The sequence below is a fragment of the Gopherus evgoodei genome, chromosome 4 (assembly GCF_007399415.2).
Source record: "Gopherus evgoodei ecotype Sinaloan lineage chromosome 4, rGopEvg1_v1.p, whole genome shotgun sequence".
Lineage (NCBI taxonomy): Eukaryota > Metazoa > Chordata > Testudines > Testudinidae > Gopherus > Gopherus evgoodei.
This window is the reverse complement of record NC_044325.1, coordinates 109,200,784-109,225,498: the sequence shown is the minus strand read 5'-3', so window position 1 is coordinate 109,225,498 and position 24,715 is coordinate 109,200,784. Positions and strand designations below refer to the sequence as shown.

Here is a 24,715-nt window from a genome sequence, read left to right as displayed (position 1 = left end):
GCTCAGCTGGCAGATCTCAGTGAAGTCGATCAGGGGTGCCTAGACAGACATGGCTAGCCTCCTCTTAGAGCACCGAATAGGAGTGATTCCAGGTCATTCTCTTCTTTAAGTTTTGTCTCATGGAGATTCAGTCCTGCCTGGAATATCATGCGAGCTGGAGGCTTCTGCCTCAGGCTGCTCTCCCAGCTGGCATTACCGCGCAGTCGCACCTGCCCCAGCCTGCCCCTTGCTCCCATGGCTCATGACCAGTAGTAAGGAGCAGTTCAGCTTGTGGAATGACAAATCCAGAACGAAGGATTGCACTCTATGGGCCACGTTAAGATTATTTCAGAGTCCTAGATAGCATTCAGTGCCTATAAAAGGTTTCATGATAATTTTACCCCCACCCCTAACAAAAATATGAATTTATCAGAGCAGCTGAAAGGGTAAGGAACCCGGGACTGTAACTTAGAAAAAGCTTCCATATTATTTAACTTATAATTGATATAATTCAAAGTAAAATTTCATCTGTTCTAAGACTAAAAATGCAGGAGGGGAGTCAGAAAATGGAACAGTGACCTGTTTCTGCCCAGTTTCGAACCGGGGATGTTTCACATATTAGGAGAACGTGATCACCACTACACTATGGGGCTTCTTTTTTGCCTCATACTTTGCCGAATGCACAGGAATGTTTTCTCTAGCTACAGAAGCTACCTAGTGCAGTGTCTATATCTATGGCCTTCCTGCTCACAAAGCAATCATGTCCCCTCCTAAGGCTGACAGTGCGGACTACATGTGACACAGCAACCTGGCTTGGGCAGGGTTGCTAATGAGGCATGATACTTTTGCCGTTAAGCAAACACAGCAATTCTTTCCTGGCCTCTGCCACTGAATGCCTTCATGCATTACGCTGTGCCCCATCAGTGCGGGAGGACTGCAAGAGCTCGGAAAACATGTCATCGTGAGTGCGGTGTTTTTTCGCCTTCTAATCTGCGATAATCTCAGGGACGGAGATGATACGGGGAGCGTAGAAACATTCTGGGGGGGACTGCATGGTCACCAGTGCTGCTGAGTTTGCCACGCTGGCCAAACAGGAAATGAAATTCAAAAGTTCCTGGGGATTTTCCTGTGTACCTGACTAGTGCATCTGAGTTCAAAGTGCTGTCCAGAGCGGTCACAATGGAGCATGCTGGGATAGCTCCTGGAGTCCAATACCGTCGAATTGCATCCACACTACCCCAGATTCGACCCGACAATGTCGATTTCAGCGCTAATCCTCTCGTCAGGGAGGAATACAGAAATCGATTTTAAGGGCCCTTTAAGTAGACAAAAATGGCTTCATCGTGTGTATGGGTGCAGGGTTAAATCGATCTAATGCTGCTAAATTTGACCTAAACTTGTAGTGTAGACCAGGGCTTTGTTCCCCTGGTGAGTGTGCCTGTCTTTGGCAGGCTCTGGGGCCCTGTTCTCGTTACACATTTCCATTATTTGTCTTACACCAAGACCATTCAGGGCTTGTCTACATCAGAAAGTTGCAGCGCTGGTGAGGGAGTTACAGCGCTGCAACTTTGAAGGTGTACACATCTGCAGGGCACCACCAGCGCTGCAACTCCCTGTTTGCAGCGCTGGCCGTACTCCCGTTTTGTCTCGGGTGTAGAGGATCCAGCGCTGGTGATCCAGCGCTGGTAATCCAATGTAGACAGTTACCAGCGCTTTTCTTGACCTCCGTGGAAGGAGGAAGCCTCTGGTAATCAAGCTGGTTTCCTTTCCCGGTTTGCTCTCTCGGTCCCGGAGCCACCCAGCAAACCGCAGGGAAGGAGACCTGCTTGCTCGGGGTTCCGGGACCGAGAGAGCAAACCGGGAAAGGAAACCAGCTTCGCCGCGGTTTGCTCTCGCGTTCCCGGAGCCACCCAGCAAACCGCAGGGAAGGAGACCTGCTTGCTCGGGGTTCCGGGACCGAGAGAGCAAACCGGGAAAGGAAACCAGCTTCGCCGCGGTTTGCTCTCTCGGTCCCGGAACCCCGAGCAAGCAGGTCTCCTTCCCTGCGGTTTGCTGGCTGGCTCCGGGACCGAGAGAGCAAACCGCGGCGTTCCCGGTTTGCTCTCTCGGCCCCGGAACCCCGAGCAAGCAGGTCTCCTCCCCTGCGGTTTGCTGGCTGGCTCCGGGACCGAGAGAGCAAACCGCGGCGTTCCCGGTTTGCTCTCTCGGTCCCGGAACCCCGAGCAAGCGGGTCTCCTTCCCTGCGGTTTGCTGGCTGGCTCCGGGACCGAGAGAGCAAACCGCGGCGTTCCCGGTTTGCTCTCTCGGTCCCGGAACCCCGAGCAAGCGGGTCTCCTTCCCTGCGGTTTGCTGGCTGGCTCCGGGACCGAGAGAGCAAACCGCGGCGTTCCCGGTTTGCTCTCTCGGTCCCGGAACCCCGAGCAAGCAGGTCTCCTTCCCTGCGGTTTGCTGGCTGGCTCCGGACCGAGAGAGCAAACCGCGGCGTTCCCGGTTTGCTCTCTCGGTCCCGGAACCCCGAGCAAGCAGGTCTCCTTCCCTGCGGTTTGCTGGGTGGCTCCGGGACCGAGAGAGCAAACCGCGGGGAAGCTGGTTTCCTTTCCCGGTTTGCTCTCTCGTCCCGGAACCCCCCTTGAAGCCGCCCAACAGCGCTGCAGTGTGGCCACATCTAACACCACTTGCAGCGCTGGTTGCTGTAAGTGTGGCCACTCTGCAGCGCTGGCCCTATACAGCTGTACTAATACAGCTGTAACAACCAGCGCTGCAAAATTTTAGATGTAGACATGGCCTCAGTCTCTGTCTTGTTACATCAGCTCCCCTAGCCCTGGCAGCATTCAAGGTGAGGCTGTAAAATATAATCAGTTTGTAGAATGACATTACCATCTCTATCCTATTTCTAACAGCTGAACATCTTGCTTTTTTGGTGGCAATTGCACATTGAACAGACATCTCCCCTGAGCTGTCCACAGTGACATCTAGATCTCTCTCCTGAGAGGTTCCAACTAATTTAGAATCCATCAGTATGTATGAATAGTTTAAATTATTCCTTCTAGTGTACGTTACCTTGCACCTGTCTACACTAAATTTCATCTGTCACTATGTGGCCCATTTATCTAGCTTTCTTAGGCCGATCTGGAGTCCCTCACAATCCTTCTTAATCTTGACCTATCTGTCTAAGTTTGTGTTACAGAACTTTGCTAGCCATTCATTTTTCTTTTTAACATTGTTCTAACTGGCCTCTTAAATACACACAATACTATAGAGGATTATCCTCCTTCATTGAAAAGATTAAGAACGCAGGATTACCACAGCATAAACTGTGTGCATGTGTGCAATATATACCATGTATATGTGTTCTGAAAATGTCTTCAAGTATTGTTTTTTAAAAAAACAATTTTTATTTTCCTAATCAAAATCTGATATATGGCATTGTCTGCATGTGGCAGGTCTGGAAAAAAAAAGTGAGAGGATTCTTATGTATAATTTTATTGCAGTCAAATACATCCTGTCATTACTTTACAAGGCTGTTCTGAAGATTCCAGAATATGAGAATGAGGATGAGTGGTATTTCACAAACGGAAGTATTTACTAGGACTCATACCAATCTGTGATCAGCTTAAAGTGATGTTATAATTTAACAGTTAGAATTTTAAAAAAAAATGTCTATTATGGATTTTGTATCTTGCAGAACTGATTATATTTGGTAAGGACAAGTTGCCTTGTGAATTTTTTTTAAAAGTCCCACAGAAAAGAAATAGCATTTTAGTTGTAAGATTTATTTATGGAAGTTCCATAATTGGATCTGGAATTTCAATACTACCATCCTACTTTGGAAATTTGGTGTTAACATTTGTCAGTGTTGTGTTGATCTGTTTGCTTTGCCTGAAATCATCCTTCCTCGCCCTCCAGTTTGTGCATTATAACATAATACAAAGCTATTGACTTCAGTGGGAACAGAGTTAGGCCAATGCTGGGCATGTCTGAAAGCCTCACCCCAAATGTTTCAGGTCCTATTTCTTCTAATGCTTACAAGGTTGGTAGCACAAATATGAAATGAGTCTATTTATACTCTGATTGGTTAGCCCTTTAGACCAGTGGATCTAGTACTCTTGACTTTTTTTGTTTCACATGTCTCATGTTCCAGCTTCTTAATCAAGAAAGCGTTTACTTTTGAGGAAGAAAGAGGCATGGTTCTTAGACTATATAAATGTAAAAAAGTTTGAGTCACAAGGGCCTCTTTGGCTTCAACTGCTGACAGAATCATTATTGGATCATCTCCACTCTCAGTAACAGGGATTATTGAAGACAGAGGATTATTGCACAGGATTTTTTTGTAGATGTAGGTTCCACACACACACATACTCAAGATGTAAACAAATCTTAAGCAGAGACCGTAATCTCCTTACAGCAAACTTCTCCATCATTGCCATCTATAATCAGAACATGGTAATGCTTAAGCTATCTATCATTCTGTTGTTTCAACCCTACAAAGATCTCTTCGCTACATTTAGGATAATGTAATAAAGAATAATTGATCCAGATCATCAGCTAAAGCTGAGGAGTGCATAATACAGTTTAGGAGGCAGGGTGCTCTCTGGATCATTTTCTGGCTGTGTACTGGGCCCATCACCCCAGTTAGGCTAGTTCAAGTTATGCTGGCTAGTTAGTTCCCTGCTGCCAGTGCATGAATCCCTGGCCCTGAAAAATGCAGTCCTGAGCGAACAGGTGAGGGAAAAGGAAATCTGAAACTGATGCAGAAGTACAGAGAGGAAACAAATGATCGTACCTATGCATGAAAACAAAGCAGAGTAAACTGTGACACCTGCACTGAGGTAGAAATTCCAAGTGGAAATGTCTTGCCATTGCTCAGGCGCAGACCCGAATAGTCTGAAAACTACCACACGTGGATTTAAAATGTAGCATTGCAGCATGAAACTAGTTTTCATTGTGCTGCAGCATGACTGGGTAGAGGTCTGTTTGTGGGCTGCCTAGTCAGGCTGGCATTGGCCAGCTTGCTACCACTTTTGGGGGGGTTATATGGGAGGGAATGGATATTGTGCTCTCTGACCCCACTTCCAATACAGCTACTTCCAAAGGTTTGCAGCTCATTCTTCTCCCATTTCATCCTTTCCAAACAACTGTGTTTCCATGTTGATAGATGACTTTCTGATTCAGCTATTGTGCAATACAGCCAAGATGTCTAAGCAGAAGACTTCACATTATTTTGTTATGGAATTAAACAAGCTTTATGCTAATTCAGCTTTCGAATGAGTATGCACTTAGCAGCAGCCAGCGTGTCACTTCAGAATATGATGTGTTTTTCCCCAAACTTCCTTCTGAGACTTGCATTAAAGTGCAGGCTCAGCTGTCTCTATCTACTGCATGCTAATCTTTACTTACCCAGGAGAACTTTTTCATTCATCTTTGTATTGGGAGCTTGCGTGTTTATGGAGACACTTTATTTATTTCCAATAATTTTTCTTCAGGGTGATGGATTGTTACTAAGTGCTGCCCAAATATAGAATCCAGGATTCAAGAGTAGAGCGTTACGAGACACCCTAAAGGTAAAAGCACTATTTATTGCAATGGGTAAAGAAGCAGGCAGGCAGTAGAATTCATGACTTGTGGTACTTATACAAAGCTAACTCTCATGGCAGCCGCATGCCTGCAGCTGCACTGGAGACTAAATAAACCAAAAAGCTTCTTTGCGAGATGAGTTAGTTGGTATATAAAACTCATACTTTTCCCTCTAAATGTTTATTTTGACATATTTCAGGGGATGAGGAAGTATAACGTGCTGCTGTTTTTTGACTTACATATTAAAGTTGGTGCTAAAATTTTCCATTTATTTTTGTGCGTGTACATTTGTAAGCCTTGTGCTGACAACAGGGCACAGCATTTGTCTTCCTGAACAATTGATGGTTATCTTACATAATTTGTTTCTCAAAGGCACCCAGTTCCCTGAGGTACATTTCAAATCAGGGTAGGTGGCAGATGCGCTGTATTTCCTGTGTCCTTAACATTTCCTTCTCTGGTATGGTGGACTTCTTTTTTTTTTTTTTCTTCTTTTTTTCTTTTGGCAGAAACAATATGCTCATATAAAGCCTGAGCCTGAAAACTCTTATTTATGCAACCAACAAGCCTCACTGAGCTTCAGTGGGACTACTAACAAAAGTGAAGATGTGCAGGATTGGCCCCACTGTTTTTAAGTGATTTCCTTACTAGTCATTCTCAGCAACATTCATTGGCCACAGTTTTCAGATGGGACTAGTGATTTTGGAGTCTCCATTTTTGGATGCCCAATTTGAGACCCTTCAAAAGGACGTGATTTTCACAGGATGAGTGCTCAGTGGTTTCTTTGACAATTGGACCTCTTTAAAGTGTCTCAAGTTGGACACCCAGAAAGTGAGGTTTTCCCAATCACTAGTCCCTTTTGAAAATCATGACTGTTTGGTTTTGACCCTGGAGGAAGCTATGGACCCAGTTTATGTTGCTGGTTTTTTGTAAGTTCAGAAGTCAAGTCCCTTTAAGGTGTCTCACTTTAAAAATTACCACTTGTAATGGTTCCTCCTAGTTTGGCTGCTGTTTTTTAATAAATAATGTATATACTTTGGGCTCCTCCAAACAAATGAAAAACATGCAAGAAAAAATAGAGGCATACCAACTTGTCAATAATTTGAAATAAACTTTTAAAAATAACATCTCGTACCTTTACCAGACTTATGAGGTTACAAAAGTCTAAGTAACTCTGTGGTGTTAAGCTTCCTTGCAGGTCCTGTGTGCCAAATTCTGCCCTTAGTTACATCCCCGTAAATCCAGAAAAAACTCAAGTGAAGTCACTGACGTTACTTAAGGCTTACCCAAGTGTACGTGAGAGCAGAATTTCCCCAGAATGTGTGCACTGCGTTCTAGGTGCTCTGTCATCCCTTCTACGCTAACTAAAATATTCGTAATCCATTATGAATTAACTATAATGGATTATTTTGCCATAAGGAAAATGATGTAAAGCCTAGAATCTTACAGAAAGCCTAAAACTGTTCCCAAATGTTATGCATTTTTAAAAGAACCTTGAAAATAGACGGCTATGTAGAAATTGATATTTTATAACCAAATATTACGCTCACCTTTGTAACTTGTATTTTAGGCTTTTAAATATTGAGTAATAGAGTGCACTTTGACAGAATGTTTGCCTATAGTTTTTGCCTAATGGAACCATTAGCTTAATTAAAGTGGCAGCGATAGAAATTAGCACATTCGGATTGATAATGATGACTTTTATGCTAGTTTTCTAGTTCTATCTGTATTTAATACCATAGGAGGAAGATGCTGAAATCATGGCCTTTTGGCATTCTGTAGGATAGAAGTCTTGAGCTGAAAACATCTGAATAATCTGATGGCAGAGATTTGCTTGCAGATGGCATAGCAGAGTCAATAGTGTGTCAAACAATTTTTGAAATATATAGGCTTTGTGTTCCGTGTCTTCTTCCTCACATGTGGAAGAAGGAAAGTATCTGGTATGGGAACTTTTGATAACTCTTTGATGACCTTGCAATAGTAACACATGTTCATGACAATGAGGCTTAATTATTCTAACTTCCTCCTTAACACAGCTTCTCTGTTGCTTTCAGCTTGTTTAGAATATAGCAACTAGTTTTCCCTCTGCTTTGAATAACCATGTGTCTATTACATGCACTCAGCTGTCTTCACACTCCTTGGCAGAGAGACTGTAAACTGATACTGCTGATTTGTAAAGATCTTTATGAGATATTCCTTGGCTGCATTTTGCTACTTTCCCACCACCCCCTTGACCCTAATTCTGAGTATGTGTACTCTGATCTCATAGCATTTGTATCTTTGAGTCTGCAGCTGGTCAGGCCTTTTTAGAGATGGATACAGAACTTGCTTCCTCTTGACATTTCAGTTCATCTGTCCCCACTTCAAAACAAGCACAACTCCCCTGTCCCCTCCAAGTTCTTTTTTTAGTCTGATCACTCTTCCCACATTTTGATTCTAAAAATTCAGGGTAGGGACCGTGTCCTCATTTGTGAGCGTTCATGCCTAACACCATGGGATCCTGATCCTGACTGGACTGAGCACCGTATCAGTTATAGAACCTTTCATTCTTCCTCTCCATTTCACACTGTAGTTTCTCCTTGCTTGGAGTTTTATAAGGTGTTATTTATAAATAACTTTAAAAAATATTTTGTTGCTTTTGGATTAATGCTGTCTCCAACTCCCACAAACATTCAAGACCCAGATTGCATCCAGACTGTCACAGAGGGATAGCACGAAGGGGAATTTTGCATTTCCTGTACAAGTTGGGCAATACTCTGCAGTGAGGAGGTGGGCTTGGGATCAGTTGTGGGGATGGACACAGGCTGTGGCCAGTTGGTCTGTAAACTATGCTGATCTACTGATAAAACCCCCATAGTGTTTAGGAGGTTTCCTGCCCCCAGGTTAGTTGAGGGGATAGGGCAAGGATTTAATCCCTTGCAGTACTCTCTACCCCAGTAAAGGCCCATGTGCTTGGACTTTGTGCAGTGGACCAGCATATGGCCCATTGTCTGGGTGAAGAACGTTTTCTGCCAGGCTGAAATAACAAAGCCTCACTTTAAATTTTATTGTGACTCCCACTTTGTAACAAAGCTAGAAATCGTATTTCAATTTATTTAAATAAATAATAGATTAGATTGGCATAAAATAGCAAACACAGAGAAAAGACTGTCAAATCTCCTGATTATTTGACCCTCACAATTTTCCACGGACATACCCAGCAGCAGGGAGTGGCATTAAACTGCTGCTCTGGGTGGGGTTATACCCTTGTGCTGCTAGCTTGTATTGCAGTAAACTGCATTTAGCCTGGTACTAACCAAGGAATGTGACTAGGTTAGCAAGCTGCCTCTCCTTATCAATCAGGAATCAAGTGATCCGGAAGAGGAACACCGAGTTCCTAGTGAAGGATCATTGGACACAAGACAGCTTCACTAATTATATTCAGTTCCTCCCTCCTCAGTGGAATTCTGCCTACAAAATGTAGTCAGTCAGTATGTGTCAAACAGTACAAATCAGTTACAATACATTAATCAAGGGCATGAAGGAACAGCACTAGGAAAGAATGATTGTACTATATTATATAAACCTTGATCTTTAGTCATCTGCAATCTCTCTGTCAACTCTTATCATTCCCTTTTGGCTTCTAATCCCTGGAGGAATACAGTCTTTCTCTTCTGGCCTTGCTGGTCTCCTTAACAAGGCAAGATCTGTCAAGGAGATCACTCTGTGGTCAAACATCTATATCAAATCTTAGATGAAAGAGTGCCTTTGTGCTCACCTTTTTGATCTTTTCTCCTCCCCTTTCTTCACGCCACAGGATACTGTCTGTAGAATAACCATCCCTTAATGTACTAAAAATCAGAATGGAAGTGACTGCAATCTAAAGCAATGTCCTTAAACTTCATGTCTTCATTCAGGCTTAGAAATCCTATAGTACAGTGGTTTTCAAACTTTGTAGGCTGCATATCCCCTTTCCAAATAATATAATCTTCTGAGTCTCTCCATCTGAGATAGGGTCATAATATACTTATGATTAGATTGCCAAGTCTTACTAAATTAAATGGGTTGTCCATCAATACAGGATTTTACTGATGTATCTCCTGATGAGAGCTTGTGTACCCGTAGGGATATGCGTACCTCAGTTTGAAAACCACTGCCATAGTATAATATAATTTTTCACTGAAGGGAAGTGCTGGAGGCCCCCATATCCAAGGACTTTTAAAAGCTGATGTGCTGAGGGAGCATTTCTGCACTGGCTGGGCCATGGGCTAGATGACCTAATAGTTTCTTTCCAGTTAGACATCTGTCATTTGAAAAATAGTGTAGAGGCCTGCTAAAGGTAATTAGGGTTATCATCATGATGCCCAACATGGGATGTTATGCAGCTCTTTGAAGCTGAGTAAAGCATAGCTTCACAGCTACCTCTTCTCTGAATTGCCATGTCAACGCTCAAAAGCCTTGGAGGCTCATTCTGGGTAAGTGCCAAAATGTTCACAAGTTTGTCCAGGCTGCTTGAGATCTTCTCTCTCCTTCACCACTCACATCACCATGTCCAACTTTCTCTCTGCCTCCTCCTAACCCCCCACACTGTCCCTTCTCCCTCTTTACAGCTCCAGTCTTTCTTCTCCAACAGGTCTCTGACTTGATGCCCTTTCACATGGGAGAATTGAGAGAGAGAGGAAGGATGGTTTAGTAGTTAGGGCACTAAGGGCCTCTGAAGACCCTGGGTTCTATTCCTTCCTCTGTCACCTTGGGAAAGTCCTTCCTCAGTTTCCCATCTGTAAAATGCTCTTCTCTACCCTTGCAGGGGTGAAGGGATGATAAATATAATAAAGATTGTGAGGCACTCAGATGCCATGGTGAGGGAGGTAATATAGGTATCTAAGATAGATCCTTCCACCCAGGAAAGGAAAAACAGAGAACTCCTGTTAACTTTGTTTTTCTTCCTTACATTTTTCCTGATTCTCAAAAGCCTCTGATTTGAGTTGCCATCCCCCTCTTACACTATCTTATCAGTTTAATAATGAAATATTTTAACTTACTTATTTTTAGTATATTTATACTCAGCTGTGCTATCTTGTGCCACCAGATCTCACCAAATAACTTGGGTTGCTCAGTAAATCAGAGCATGATGAGGAGGAACACCAAGGCCTGGTCTACTCTACGGGTTTATAACAAATTTAGCAGCATTAAACCGAATTAACCCTGCACCCGGCCACACAACGAAGCCCTTTGTATCGATATAAAGGGCTCTTAATATCAATATCTGTACGCCTTCCCAACGAGGGGAGTAGCGCTGAAATCGGTATTGCCATTTCGGAATAGGGTTAGTGTGGCCGCAATTCGACGATATTGGCCTCTGAGAGCTATCCCACAGTGCACCATTGTGACCGCTCTGGACAGCCATCTGGAGTCGGATGCGCTGGCCAGGTAGATAGAAAAAGCCCCGCGAACTTCTGAATTTCATTTCCTGTTTGCCCAGCATGGAGAGTTGATCAGCACAGGTGACCACGCGGAGCTCATCAGCACAGGTAACGATGCAATCTGAGAATTGAAAAAGAGCTCCAACATGGACCTCACGGGAGGTACTGGATCTGATCGCTGTATGGAGAGAGGATTCTGTGCTAACAGAACTCCGTTCCAAAAGACGAAATGAAAAAACATTTGAAAAAATTTCCAAGGCCATGATGGAGAGAGGCCACACCAGAGACTCAGTTCAGTGCCGTGTGAAAGTTAAGGAACTCAGACAAGCCTACCAGAAAATCAAAGAAGCAAACGGAAGGTCTGGGGCAGGGCCGCAAACATGCCACTTCTATGCCGAGCTGCATGCAATTCTAGTGGGGTCCGCCACCACTACCCCACCCCTGTCCATGGATTCTGAGATGGGGGTAATCTTAGCCTTGCCTGAAGATTCTGCTGATGGGGAAGATGAGGAGGAGGAAGGGGAGGATGAGCTTGCAGAGAACACTCAGCACTCCGTTCTCTCCAACAGCCAGGAGCTTTTTCTCAGCCTGACAGAAGTACCCTCCCAGCCTTCCCAAGCCACTATCCCAGACAATGAAGCCATGGAAGGGACCTCTGGTGAGTGGACCTTTTGTAAATAGACTCATAGACTCATAGGTCAGAAGGGACCAATCTGATCATCTAGTCTGACCTCCTGCACAAGGCAGGCCACAGAACCCCACCCATCCAGTTTTATAACAACCCCTATCCCAGGATCGAGTTATTGAAATCTTCAAAACTGGTTTGAAGACCTCAAGCTGCAGAGAAACCACCAGCAAGCGACCCGTGCCCCACGCTGCAGGGGAAGGCGAAAAACCTCCAGGGCCCCTGCCAATCCGCCCTGGAGGAAAATTCCTTCCCGACCCCAAATATGGCGATCAGCTAAACCCTGAGCATGTGGGCAAGAGTCACAACATGCTTTAAAAGCAAGCGTTTTTAAATGATTAATTTGTCCTGAGGACTTGGGATACATTCGCGGCCAGTACAGTTACTGGAAAAGTCTGTTAACATGTCTGGGGATGGAGCGGAAATCCTCCAGGGATATCTCCTTGAAGCTCTCCTGGAGGTACTCCGAAAGCCTTTGCAGAAGGTTTCCGGGCAGGCCAGCCTTATTCCGTCCTCCATGGTAGGACACTTGACCACGCCATGCATGTAGCAAGTAATCTGGTATTATTGCATGACAAAGCCTAGCTGCGTATGGTCCCGGTGTTTGCTGGCATTCAAGCAACATCCGTTCTTTATCGTGCTGTGTTATCCTCAGGAGAGTGATATCGTTCATGGTAACCTGGTTGAAATACGGGAATTTAATTAAGGGGACAGAGATGGTTGGGCTGTTTGCCTGGGGCTTAAAAGAAATCCTTCCCTGCATTTAGCCAAGCAGGGGGAAGAGGATGGGGGGTGATTGGCGCTGAGCTTTTTCGCGTTTGGCTAGCTGGGATCTTCCCTGCTACCAGCCAAGTGGTGGTGGGGAGGGAGGCTAGCAGTGATCTTCCATGATACTAGCCATGCGGTGGGGAGAGGGGTAAAGTGATCATCCCAGAGAATTGAATGGGGGTGGTTCTGGTGCTGCACGTTAAAGGAAAGAAGCAGCACTCAACGGGCATTGCTTGCTATTTGGGAAAGGAGGGCACTGGATATGTGAAGGCTGCAGAAGCTGAAAGACAATGGCTTACCATGGCCTCATTCAAGCCGAATTCTGATGCCTGGACCTGCGTCTGTGATCTCTAACACCAAAGCCGCAGGCACTCAATATTAAGATGCAAAATGCGACCTTGTAGTGAGATCACATGTGCTATGTAAGGTGAATAGTGTTGTTCACCGTGAAAGAGTATAACCGTTGTTCTGTAAAATGTATCTTTTTAAATACTTCTTTCCCTTTTTTCCCTCCCTCCTACAGCTGCAAATTTTTCAAGTCCCCTCCTCCATCCTGAAGGCTATCTCAGGTAAGGCGGCAGAAAAAAAAATGCGAGACGAAATGTTCTCGGAAATAATGGAAGTGACCCGCAATGAAAGAGCTCATCTGAATGAGTGGAAGGACGTGGTATCAAAGTACAGGAAAGATGCCAGTGACCGTGAGTACAGGAGGGACAAACGTGAAGACAGGAGGGATGAACGTGAGGAGAGGTGGCGGCAGGAAGATCAGAGGTGTCGCAGGAAGATCAGCGGTGGCAGGATGCAACTCTGGGGCTGCTGCGTGATCAAACTGACATTCTCCGGCATCTGGTGGAGTTTCAGGAATGGCAGCAGGATCACAGAGTGCCGCTGCAGCCCCTGTATAACCACCCTCCCCCCTCACCATGTTCCATAGCCTCCTCACCCGCCAGACGACTAAGAACGCATGGGGGGAGGCTCCGTGCACTCACCTATTCCATCCCAGTGGACAGCCCAACCAAAAGGCTGTCATTATATTGAAATTTTTTTTTAGTGGCCTTTTCCTTCCCTCCTATCCTCCTCCCAAACCCCACCCAGGCTACCTTGTCAGTTCTCTCCCTCTTTTTATAATTAATTAATAAAGAATACATGATTTTTAAACGAGAGTGACTTTATTTCCTTAGGAAGCAAGCGGTAATCTAAAGGGGAGTGTGCATGGCTTACAGGGAATGAGTCAATCAAGGGGGGGGGCGTTCATCAAGGAGAAACAAACACAACAGTCACACCGTACCCTGGCCCATGATGAAACTGGTTTTCAACGCTTCTCTGATGCGCACTGCTTCCTGGTGTGCTCTTCTAATCGCCCTGGTGTAATCAGCAGCCAGGTGATTTGCCTCAGCCTCCCACCCCGCCATAAAGGTCTCCCCCTTATTCTCACAGAGATTGTGGAGCACACAGCAAGCAGCAATAACAAAGGGGACATTGGTTTGACTGAGGTCTGGGTGAGTCAGTAATGTGCGCCAGCGCGCCTTTAAACGGCCAAATGCACATTCTACCATCATTCTGCACTTGCTCAGCCTGTAGTTGAACAGCTCCTGATTACTGTCCAGGCTGCCTGTGTATGGCTTCATGAGCCATGGCATCAAGGGGTAGGCTGGGTCCCCCAGGATAACTACAGGCATTTCAACATCCCCAGCTGTTGTTTTCTGGTCAGGGAACTAATTCCCTTGCTGCAGCCATTTAAACAGAGTAGTGTTCCTGAAGACGCGAGCGTCATGAACCCTTCCCGGCTGATCCACCAGTGCTTGCAGCACCATGGAAAACTACCCCTTGCGGTTTATGTACTGGCTGCCCTAGTGCTCCGGTGCCAAGATAGGGATATGAGTTCCATCTATTGCCTCACCACAGTTAGGGGATCCCATTGCAGCAAAGCCATCCACTATGACCTGCACATTTCCCAGAGTCACAACCTTTCTTAGCAGCAGCTTAATGATTGCTTTGGCTACTTGCAACACAGCAGCCCCCACAGTAGATTTTCCCACTCCAAATTGATTCCTGACTGACCGGTAGCTGTCTGGCGTTGCAAGCTTCCAGAGGGCTATCGCCACTCGCTTCTCAACTGTGAGGGCTGCTCTCATCTTGGTATTCTGGCGTTTCAGGGCAGGGGAAAGCAAGTTACAAAGTTCCATGAAAGTTCCCTTACCCATGTGAAAGTTTCGCAGCCACTGGGAATCGTCCCACACCTGCAACACTATGTGGTCCCAACAGTCTGTGTTTGTTTCTCGGGCCCAAAATCAGCGTTCCATGGCTAGAACCTGTCCCATTACCAGCAGGATCTCCAAAGCGCAGGGGCCCGCGGTTTGAGAGAATTCTGTGCCCATGTCCCCATCACTCTCGTCGCCGCGCTGCCGTAGCCGCCTCCTCCTCGCCTGGTTTTGCAAGTCCTGGTTCAGCATAGACTGCACAAGAATGCGTGAGGTGTTTACAACGTCCGTGATTGCTGTCTTGAGCTGAGCAGGCTCCATGCTTGCTGTGCTACGGCATCTGCACAGTTCACCCAGGAAAAAAGGCACAAAACAATTGCCTGCTACTTGCACTGAGGGAGGAGTGAGGCTGTACCCAGAACTACCCGTGACAATGTTTTTTGTCTCATCGGGCACTGGGATCTCAACCCAGAATTCCAATGGGCAGGGGAGACTGCAGGAACTATGGGATAGCTGTGGGATAGCTACCCACAGTACAACGCTCCGGAAATCAACACTAGCCTTGGTACATGGACGCACACCGCCGAATTAATGTGCTTAGTATGGCCGCGTGCACTCGACTTTATACAATCTGTTTTAAAAAACCGGTTTCTGTAAAATCGGAATAATCCCGTAGTGTAGACATACCCCTGTCATAAACAGATAGCTAAGGGTTAATGTCTCTTTCACCTGGAGCACCTGACCAGAGGACCAATCAGGAAACTGGATTTTTTCAACTTTGGGTGGAGGGAATTGTGTGTCTGGGGTCTTTGTTTTCTGGCTGCCTGCTTTCTCTGAGCTTTGGAGAAGTAGTTCTGTTTTCTAATCTTCTGTTTCTAAGTGTAAGGACAAAGAGATCAGATAGTAAGTTCTATGGTTTCTTTTCTTTGGTATTTGCATGAATATAAGTGCTGGAGTGCTTTGATTTGTATTCTTTTTGAATAAGGCTGTTTATTCAATATTCTTTTAAGCAATTGACCCTGTATTGTATCATCTTAATACAGAGAGACCATTTGTATTTTTTCTTTCTTTTTTATATAAAGCTTTCTTTTAAGACCTGTTGGAGTTTTTCTTTACTTCAGGGAAATTGAGTCTGTACTCACCAGGGAATTGGTGGGAGGAAGAAATCAGGGGAGATCGGTGTGTGTTGAATTGGCTAGCCTGATTTTGCATTCCCTCTGGGGGAATAGGAAAGTCCTTTTTGTTCCAGGACCGGGAACGGAGAGGGGGAGTCACTCTGTTTGGATTCACAGAGCTTGTGTCTGTGTATCTCTCCAGGAGCACCTGGGGTGGGGGGAGGGAAAAAGGATTATTTCCCTCTGTTGTGAGACTCAAGGGATTTGGGTCTTGGGGTCCCCAGGGAAGGTTTTTCAGTGGGACCAGAATGCCCCAAAACACTCTAATTTTTTGGGTGGTGGCAGCAGGTACCAGGTCCAGGCTGGTGACTAAGCTTGGAGGTTTTCATGCTAACCCCCATATTTTGGACGCTAAGGTCCAAATCTGGGACTAAGGTTATGATAACCCCAAGTAACACAAAATGCTATAGGATGTGGTGGTGTTAGCTTGCTGTCCGGGTTAAGGGGCCACTGTGCTGCTGATGTCATTCAGCTGAGATGTAGAGCAGGAGACCTGATTGAGTGTGACTATTAAAGATCCCAGGGCTTGTTTAATAAGTTATTGGTGTTAACATTGAGGAGTCAGCTACATTTTAGCTTGAATAGTTAGGTTCAATCTAGTTGCTTCTGCAGTTTCCATTGGAAATGCCTTTTCTTGTCTCAAAGGTGTATTGTGAGCCTTGATTAGTTGTTTGTGTATTGCTTTGAAATCTTTATGATATAGAGAGATTAAAATACTTTTTTTTTTAGCAGAGGAGCGATTTTAATTTGAAGGGGGTTGCATTGTTTATTATTCCAAAGGGCTTCAATAACTGCTAGAGATTGACTCTGACTCTCTGTTAAGAATTATAACTTTTGATGTGTATTTAAATATACAGCATAACATAATTGCCCAACTGGAAAACAATATTGCATGCAGAAGCTCCAAATATTCTTGATTTCAACATATTTATCTATCCTCTAGGAACATACAGATGTGTGCTAGAGTTTAATTTCTTCTGCCACACAGAAAAAAGGCCAGGTAGCTAGAAAATGATGGCTGTTGCAGTACATACCAGCATTGTGTTACAAAACTATAGTCATTGCTGAATTAGTTGCACTTAATATAAGTGTTCATTATGTCTGTGATAATCCCATTCTCCTTTGCTGGCACCTCATCCTATCAGTTCTGACTCCTACTAATACTTTTTTATGTTGGATGATTATTGTCTAATTTAGGGTAGGAGGGGTATATTTTAAGAGGCTGACATGCTATCTGGGATGCCCACAAGATTAACCTGAACTTCAAGTTGAAGCAGACAGGAGCCTTGGTTCACCTCTGGGTTATGCTGTCTTCTCTTAGAGTGAAGCAAAATGTCCAGTCTAGCAGGGGTTCTGCAAGAGGCCGGCACAGCCTTCAGTGAGAGACAGGGATTTGGCCATGGCGCCTGAGGGATGCACTGATTCAGAGAATTCCTTAGGAAGATTTTCCCAGCGGGGCTCCTAGTGGAGTCCAGGCTACATTTTAAAATGACGTCACCCTGGGCTAGGGCAACAGTGCAAACATCCTGTGCTCTCCTGTTGGGCGAATGCCCCACTGGTGCACGGAGACTGCTGCTGCCACCAGGGTTGCCATGTCCCTGCCCTGTGCTAGTGAGGGCGAATAAGGGTGACTGCCAATAGCCTAGTCTATGCAAGGGATTTACCTCGATTACAGCGATTGGTGGCACAACAGCTGTTTCCACCAGTGCGTCTTTCCCCGGCTTGAAAAAAGTGGCACTGGTGTAAATTATTGCTTGTAATGAGTTGTCTCATATGCATTAGGAGATTGCACTGGTGCAGCAACACAAGTGGCTGGTCACCAATGGCTATAATGGGGGCAAATTACCACGGTAGACAAGGCCTATAATGCAGTGAACTCTGTTTCTGCTGCTGCCTTCCATTGTGTCAGATTCCCATAAACTCTGGTAAATGAGGTAGTGGATGGCTGTGTAATGTAGGCAGAGATTCTCAGAGTGCTGCTGGTGGTGACAGTTGTATGAGTGGATTACAAAACAGTGAGTGATCACCAGCCTGCTTTATTTATCTGTCAGAGTTGCAGACTGGATAATTGTTGTTATTAGGTATTGGAACAAAATGCCTCTTTAGTGGAGATGTCACACATTCTAAACAGCATGTTCTGTTTTGAACACACGACATTTCCAGTGAGGCCATTAGCTCTAAATATACAAGACCTACAGAAGCGGGGTGAACAGCCTGTTTCATAGAACCATCTGAAACGGTGTTTGTGTTCAGCATACTTTGTATAGGAATATGAGATTAGATAGCTCATGCTTCACATTGATTTTATTAGCGGCAGCTTTAATATCCCATTTTTCATCATGCAGTGAAGAGACAGAATTTACTGTTTTGATTTTTTTTTCCAATCAAGTCTTCACATGCATTTCCATGTGCAGATCTTGTTTCCATGGCATCAATGTTTAAATCCCAACATTATTGGTGGGCTGTATTAGCCAATGAAAACACATTAAAAATCAGTACTGCTATAATGTGTGGCCCTGTTGCGTGAAGAGTACAGTAATACAGCGAATGTTATGTTATGTATTTTAATGTGCCAGTGCTTGAAGCTCTGAGTAACATTGCAAGATAGAAGTTTTACCGCTACTTCACTAGTCCCCTTCCAAGGCCATTGTTTTCTCTCAGTCCTTATACGTTAATTGTTCCAGAAAATGAGATTCATCACAAAATGTGTGATGGATTTCAAAACAATTTGTTTTTCTTATGCAGTTTTCCCAAACCCAAAGGCTTCCATTTCTTGGCTCAATATATTCAAACCAGAGGAGATTTGTTGAATCTCAGCTATCAACTTTATTAGTACAACCTCTGTGAAATAAGATTCCAAGATGGTCCATCACTCTGAAGCTTAGAATGTCTGAGTCAGTGTGAATTAATGGAAACAGCTACAAGTGTGGCTGAGAGTGCTTATTGTTCAGACTATCACCCAGGTTCAGTCATCACTGGGATTCGTGGTCTGTTGCCATCCTATTTTTAAGTTCTCGGTCATATGACTTGATGAATTACACCCATGTGACAGTAAGGTAATAGCTATTGTGATAAACTTGGGACAGATGGCTGCAAGGGGTGTGTGTGTTTAGAAAACAGTCCTGGAAGGTTAAAAGGCCCTCCTCCCTATCAGCTGAGGAGGAGTGACTACAGGTCAATCAGGTTCAGCTGAGAAGGAGTTACCAGCGATCAATTAGGATCAGATGATTACAAATAAGGGCTGCCTGAGACCTTTTTAGACCCTCCCCTGTTGGGAGAAGGGGAGGAGAGAGAGAGAGAGAGGAGTCAAGCTACCAGTAGGTGAGTAGCAGCAAGGGAGCAAGCCTCTCCAAGAGGGGAGGCTGCATTCCTTCCCGGAAGGGAGAAATACATGCTCAAAACACTGGCTGAGAAAAGGACGGACTGCCCTTGTGCAGCCAAGAGGGACTTTTTTACCCCAAGCTCGTCTCACCAAAGCTAAAACAGCTGAGGCTACTGAGACCAAGAAGGTGCCTTGCCACACTGTGTAATGCCAAGAGTCTGAGACCAGTGTGATATTGGAGGTAATTCAACCGGACACCACTGTTACTCTACAGCTAATTTGCATGCAACAGTTTCATTGGTTGTAAGAGAGAGACTGCACTTATGGTGAATTACTTGGCCCAACTGCCACAACATGGGCTTTCAGCTACCAGTTAGCTAATAATAAGGTGTTTTCATGTCACAGTAGTGCTGTTTTGTATGCTCAGTACCCTTGATCATAAGGTTTACTTCTAACACAATGATTCAAGACTGGATGTCATAGACATATGCTAGCTCATCCCAAAATTGTGGGTTTCACGAAGAAAACACTTGGAGAAATCTTATGGCCTTTGCAATGCATGGGCTAAGAACATATGATCACAATGATCCCTTATGGCCTTAAAACTCTATAAATCTAGTATCCTTATTTAAATATTATATTTTTTTAATAGTAGAAGAGTATAGTTTGATTGCAGTTTATTTTAGTTAGCTCAGTAACCTCAGAGATTAGTAGTGAGTTTCCAGATTTATTATGAACTGGGTGTATGGGTTCCTTTCCTAGTGATTTACTTGGTCAAAGGATTAAAACTAGAAGGAAGTAATTAAAAGAACCTTTTATCTAGTGAAGTCCACATGATGTCTGATAAATGGTTGCTGCCATCAGTCAATATTCCAGAAGAATGTGGAGGTAGCACTACCTGCCTGCAGTGAGTTTGGTCCACTGAATGAACGAGTATTAAATTATTAGGGATTAAATTAGAATATGGAACTTGGTCACTGAGATTCCCTGCTGTGTGTGATAGTAGCTCACACATTTTCCATCTTCATAGCAGCAGCAAAAATTTAAAAAAGCTTTGTGGGTACATGTCTCTGCTGACTTTAAAGTCCAGGGCAGAGAAAAAGAGAGAGAGTGGTGGAGGGGAATCTTTTAAAATACAGATCACACTTTTATCACAGATCATCAGGGCAGAATTAATTTCAAATTGACATGGGGGGAAATTTCAGCCAAACTAGCTGTTTTCAGAGTAGTTTGTGGTGCTGCCTTGAACAAGCAAGCTAAAAAAAAGAATTGCATTATGTCCCTCTTTAAACTATACAAATTACAAAAAAATTAGGAGTTTAATGCTGGTGGGAGGAGCATTATGAAATCCTTTGCAGTACATGTCCTCTCCTCCAGATGAGGACTGGAGGGATAGAATCACTGGAAGCTTCCCCACACAGCCTTTCCAATAAGTCTCAATGCTGGAATGTTCAGTGTTCAGGAAATATCAGTAGCGGTAAATGAGTGAGAAGGAAATTAGATCTTCATTGTCCATTTGATTCCTGACCTTTCTCCCTTTGACCCTGATCCCCAGAAGACTCCTGCTCGTGCTTAGTTTATGTGCACAAATAGTCCTATTGATGTAAGTGCATAACATTAAGGTCTTTGCAAATCTGCGGTCTACCTTATGAAAAAGGATAGAATACCAATTGTGATTTTGGTTGTCTTTTTTAATGTAAACAGCTGTTTATTAACAAATGAAGTGAAACCACTAATGAAATTTTGTCAGAAATGTACAGTAGTGTACTTCAAACTTAATTTTACATTGTACCAACCACAATTGTTTTTCAGCCTAATTTTTAATTTCCTGTCGTGGTTGTCTCTGTCCTAGTACTGTATCTACTTAAACTTGTCCACAGATTCTCTTTCATTCATTCACATTTCTTTTGCAGATTGCATGTGGCTCAGAGCATAATCTGGCAGTAGTTGGTAAGTAGCTTAATTTTATATCTAATGCTATGGTTGCTTTTTTTTTCTCATTTGTAAGTAGCACAAGATTAAAAGAAAATGTACACAGTGAATTATTACAGAATGCTTGGTAGAGCTGTATATGGTAACAGAAAGGAGGAAACAATCTATTTGTATTGGTGAGAAAAGAAATCTGAAATATAAAAAGCACTGGTAATAATGATACCTGGATAGCACTTTTCAATGTTCCTGCTGACAACAGAGAAAGGGAGAGTGGGGAGTTGATGAGTGTTACAGCAAAATTAATTTCAGTTGTCCTAGGACATATCTTACAATCGAACCATTAAAGCATGAAGTCACAAATTCAAAGAAGCAGCTAATCTTGGTCAAAAAATGGTAAACATTTTAAGTGAAATATTTAATAGAAAAATTCTTGTAGTTTTTGTTGAAATTTGGAAGTGTTTAAAATGACAGCCAGCGTTATTTAGCATATATAGTACCTCTCCACTTAAATGTGGCTCCTATAGTATGGTGAAAAGTTCTAGGCCTAAAACCAATGGAAAGATAATCCTGTCTTTGAGTACCAGAAATAATCAGATCCTGGATTTCTACTAACTTAACAGGATACCTGCTGATGTGCACTGGGACTGAACCCTCATGATGTGTAATTATAGTAATTATTAATACTCAGTTCTTATATAGCACTATTTCCATCAGTAGATGTTGAAGTACTTTTACAAAGGATGTCAGTATCATTATCCCCATTTTAGAGATGACGAAGCTGAGGCCCAGAAAGGGGAGAAGTGACTTACTGAAGATCACCCAGTAGGCCAGTAGCAGAGCTGAAACTTAAACCCAGGGCACCTGAGTCCCAGTGCAGTGTCCTAGCCACTAGGCCACACTCCTCCACTCGTTCAGGCTTCAAAGTGTTAAACAAGGAATTTGCCTAATTGTGACACTAAATGAGGAATCAGTGGGAGCCATGCCCTCCAGTATCCAAACATAGATCCTTATATATCCTGTAAAATCAGAGCAAGTTTGGTAGTTACCCAGATAGACTATGAATATAATAGTTTTTATCAGAAAATATTTCCTGTGTGTTACAAAAATAGAGTTACTACTTATCCATTTTAGGCCCAAGCAGCCCATTTTATTTAGTACAGACCTTTTTTTAAAGAGAAGGATTCTTTGGATGAACTAATTTTCTGAGTCCTATCTGTCTGTCTGCCTGTGATGGGGTGGACTATGCCTACAGGCCCCCTGCTGGAGGCCTCAGTGTCCTGCCATACCCATCCCAGGAAAGGAACAGGAGAGGAGTCCTCCAAGCAGCCAATCAGAGAGGCTGCAGGGAAACCAGCCAATCAGGGAACAGGAGGGCCCTATAAAAGGAGCTGCAGAGGCAGAGACAGTCAGTTCCTTGCTAGTGCTAGAGGGGTGGTGCTCCTGTCTGGCCAAAGGGAACTGCAGCACCACGGACAGCTCAGTGCTGACAGGGAACCAGACAGCAAGGAAGAGCTGCTGGCTGGTTGCTGGGCCTGAGCTTAGATGAGCCCTCAGGTAAGGGTGAAGCCTGGGCGAAGGTTGGGGCTGCGGGAAAGTGGCCCAGGGAACTGAAAGCATATGGCTGGGACCTGGAGTAGTTGGTGGGCCTGGGTCCCTCCAGAGGGCAATGCAGAACTGGCTACAATCGGACAGCGAGAAATCTCAGAAGGGGAACTGAACTAAGTGGCCTAGCTGGAGACTTTAGCCAGAGTAGACCAAGAGGGCGACACCATTGCTTCCAGGGAGGAAACCCTTGGGGTACAGCCAGATACCAGGGCCAGGACTATTTAAAGACAGCAGGCAGAGCTGACAAGAAGGGGTGCTTGTGAGAAGTGGGTGCCATGCCTTAGACTGCCCCTTTGCACCTAATGAATAGAATGTCTCTAATAGCTCCCTTGAGCTCCCTCTCACTTCCACAGGAGTCATTACCGCATAACTTGGAAAATTGCCTATTTGATATGTGACGTACATTCATGTACTATTTTCAAGGAGGTATTTATTTCATGTTGGAGTCTTGGTAGATTCATAAACCATCTACAGAGCACATTTTGTATGCAGCATATAAGTGATTACCCTTGTATGATAAATCCTATTATGAACTATTCAATTTGATTCATTCTGTTGACTAGGGGAAGATATTCCACTCCGCCACCAGTTGTTCATTGTCCATTGCCCTTGCTAATTAGGGACACAGGTGCTGTTGAAAGCCAGCTAGCAATTTGAAAACTGACATTGGGTTTCTCACTGAATTTATGGACTGAAAGTTTAGCTAGTAGCAGATTTCTCCAGTGCAAGTGAAAGCAAAGTGTTGGGTTTAAACCTTATCCCCCTGTCCCTCCCAATGTCCTCCTAGTAAATAATCTTCTGCCACACAGAGATAATCTCAAAAATAAATATGCAGGCAAAAGAAAGGTCCTTGAAACAATTAGCAGTATATTTAATGTCAATTGTGTAAAGATTTATACATATCTAATTTCATGCCCTATGTGTACACTCACTGACTTCTGTAGGAATGGTCTCAGAGCATAAAGTTAAGGACATTTTTATTGTGACATATCACAACAGAAATATTTTGCTGAATGTTTTTTAAACTTAAAGCATTATGGTATGACTTACGTGTTAGGTAAATTTTAAAAAAATACTTTTAAAAAGGTTGAATTTTTTGGAAAAGATTATTTTTTCCAACCTTTCATAACTTGTTGCTAGTTCAAAATGGCCAGCCTTTTCACTAGTTATATACATCTCACAATCTATAATCATATGTATATTTGATTGCACAGTTTTTCAATAGCATTTATAATAGAAACTTTAATGAGCACTGATAAATAATCTATGCTTTATTAGTAAATTTCCAAACACTTACACTGCATGGATTTCTAATAAAAAAAAAACTGTAAAAAACTTTTTGTAGTAAAAGAAATATATAAATGAAAAACTACTCCAAACCCTAGAATATTAAAGCAATTACAATTTGGAAAGCATACATACACACACTTTATATGCAAACACACATGGTGTGTGTTTTTGTTTGTATCTTCCATTTGTCAAAATCATTTCCTTTGAGACCCATAAAATACATTTTAAATTAATTTCTTAAACTTAGTGAAGAAATTGTTCTTCCTAGTCTTGTTGATAGTGCAAATTGTCTTGTACAGGTCTATTTGGCAGCTAATTTTCCTTCCATGTTACTTTGGACAGTCTATCTTCATGTGTGATTTTGTGCCTCTTCATGGGTAACTTATTTAATGTACTTCTTCCCTGTTTTTCCTCCATTAAAGTTTTTTTCCCCTCCTCTCTCCTATAGGGTTGTTAATGGGCGCCAGTCTTATAAAGAGATCTACACAGGTGGACTGTTTGCACAAAATGGATCTTTTGTATAATTGAGGCCCCAGACCCTTGTCATAGATCTCACCCCAACTCTGAACTTTATGGTACAGATGTGGGGACCTGCATGAACACCTCTAAGCTTAACTATCGGCTTAGATCTGGTCTTGCTGCCACCATCCAGATTTCTGAGTACCTGGAAAACTCTCCCCCCCCCCCAAAAAAAAACAACCCTTCCCCTCCCTGGGTAGCCTTGAGAGACTCCTCCACCAATTCCATGGTGAGTCCAGATCCAGTTCCCTTGGATCTAAAAAAAC

At 43.7% G+C, this 24,715-nt stretch overlaps 1 protein-coding gene across 4 annotated transcripts in view; it reads left to right on the top strand.

The window, feature by feature from the left end:
* Window positions 1-24,715, top strand: part of SERGEF (secretion regulating guanine nucleotide exchange factor) — a 257,053-nt gene that overhangs the window by 136,223 nt on the left and 96,115 nt on the right. For 3 of the 4 annotated variants that reach the window (XM_030560505.1, XM_030560507.1, XM_030560506.1), the window contains exon 10: window positions 21,017-21,053. In XM_030560505.1, the coding sequence (XP_030416365.1) occupies window positions 21,017-21,053 (37 nt within the window). Of the gene's footprint in view, window positions 1-21,016; window positions 21,054-24,378; window positions 24,474-24,715 lie in introns of those variants that run through there. The other variant, XM_030560508.1, reaches the window with a different exon arrangement.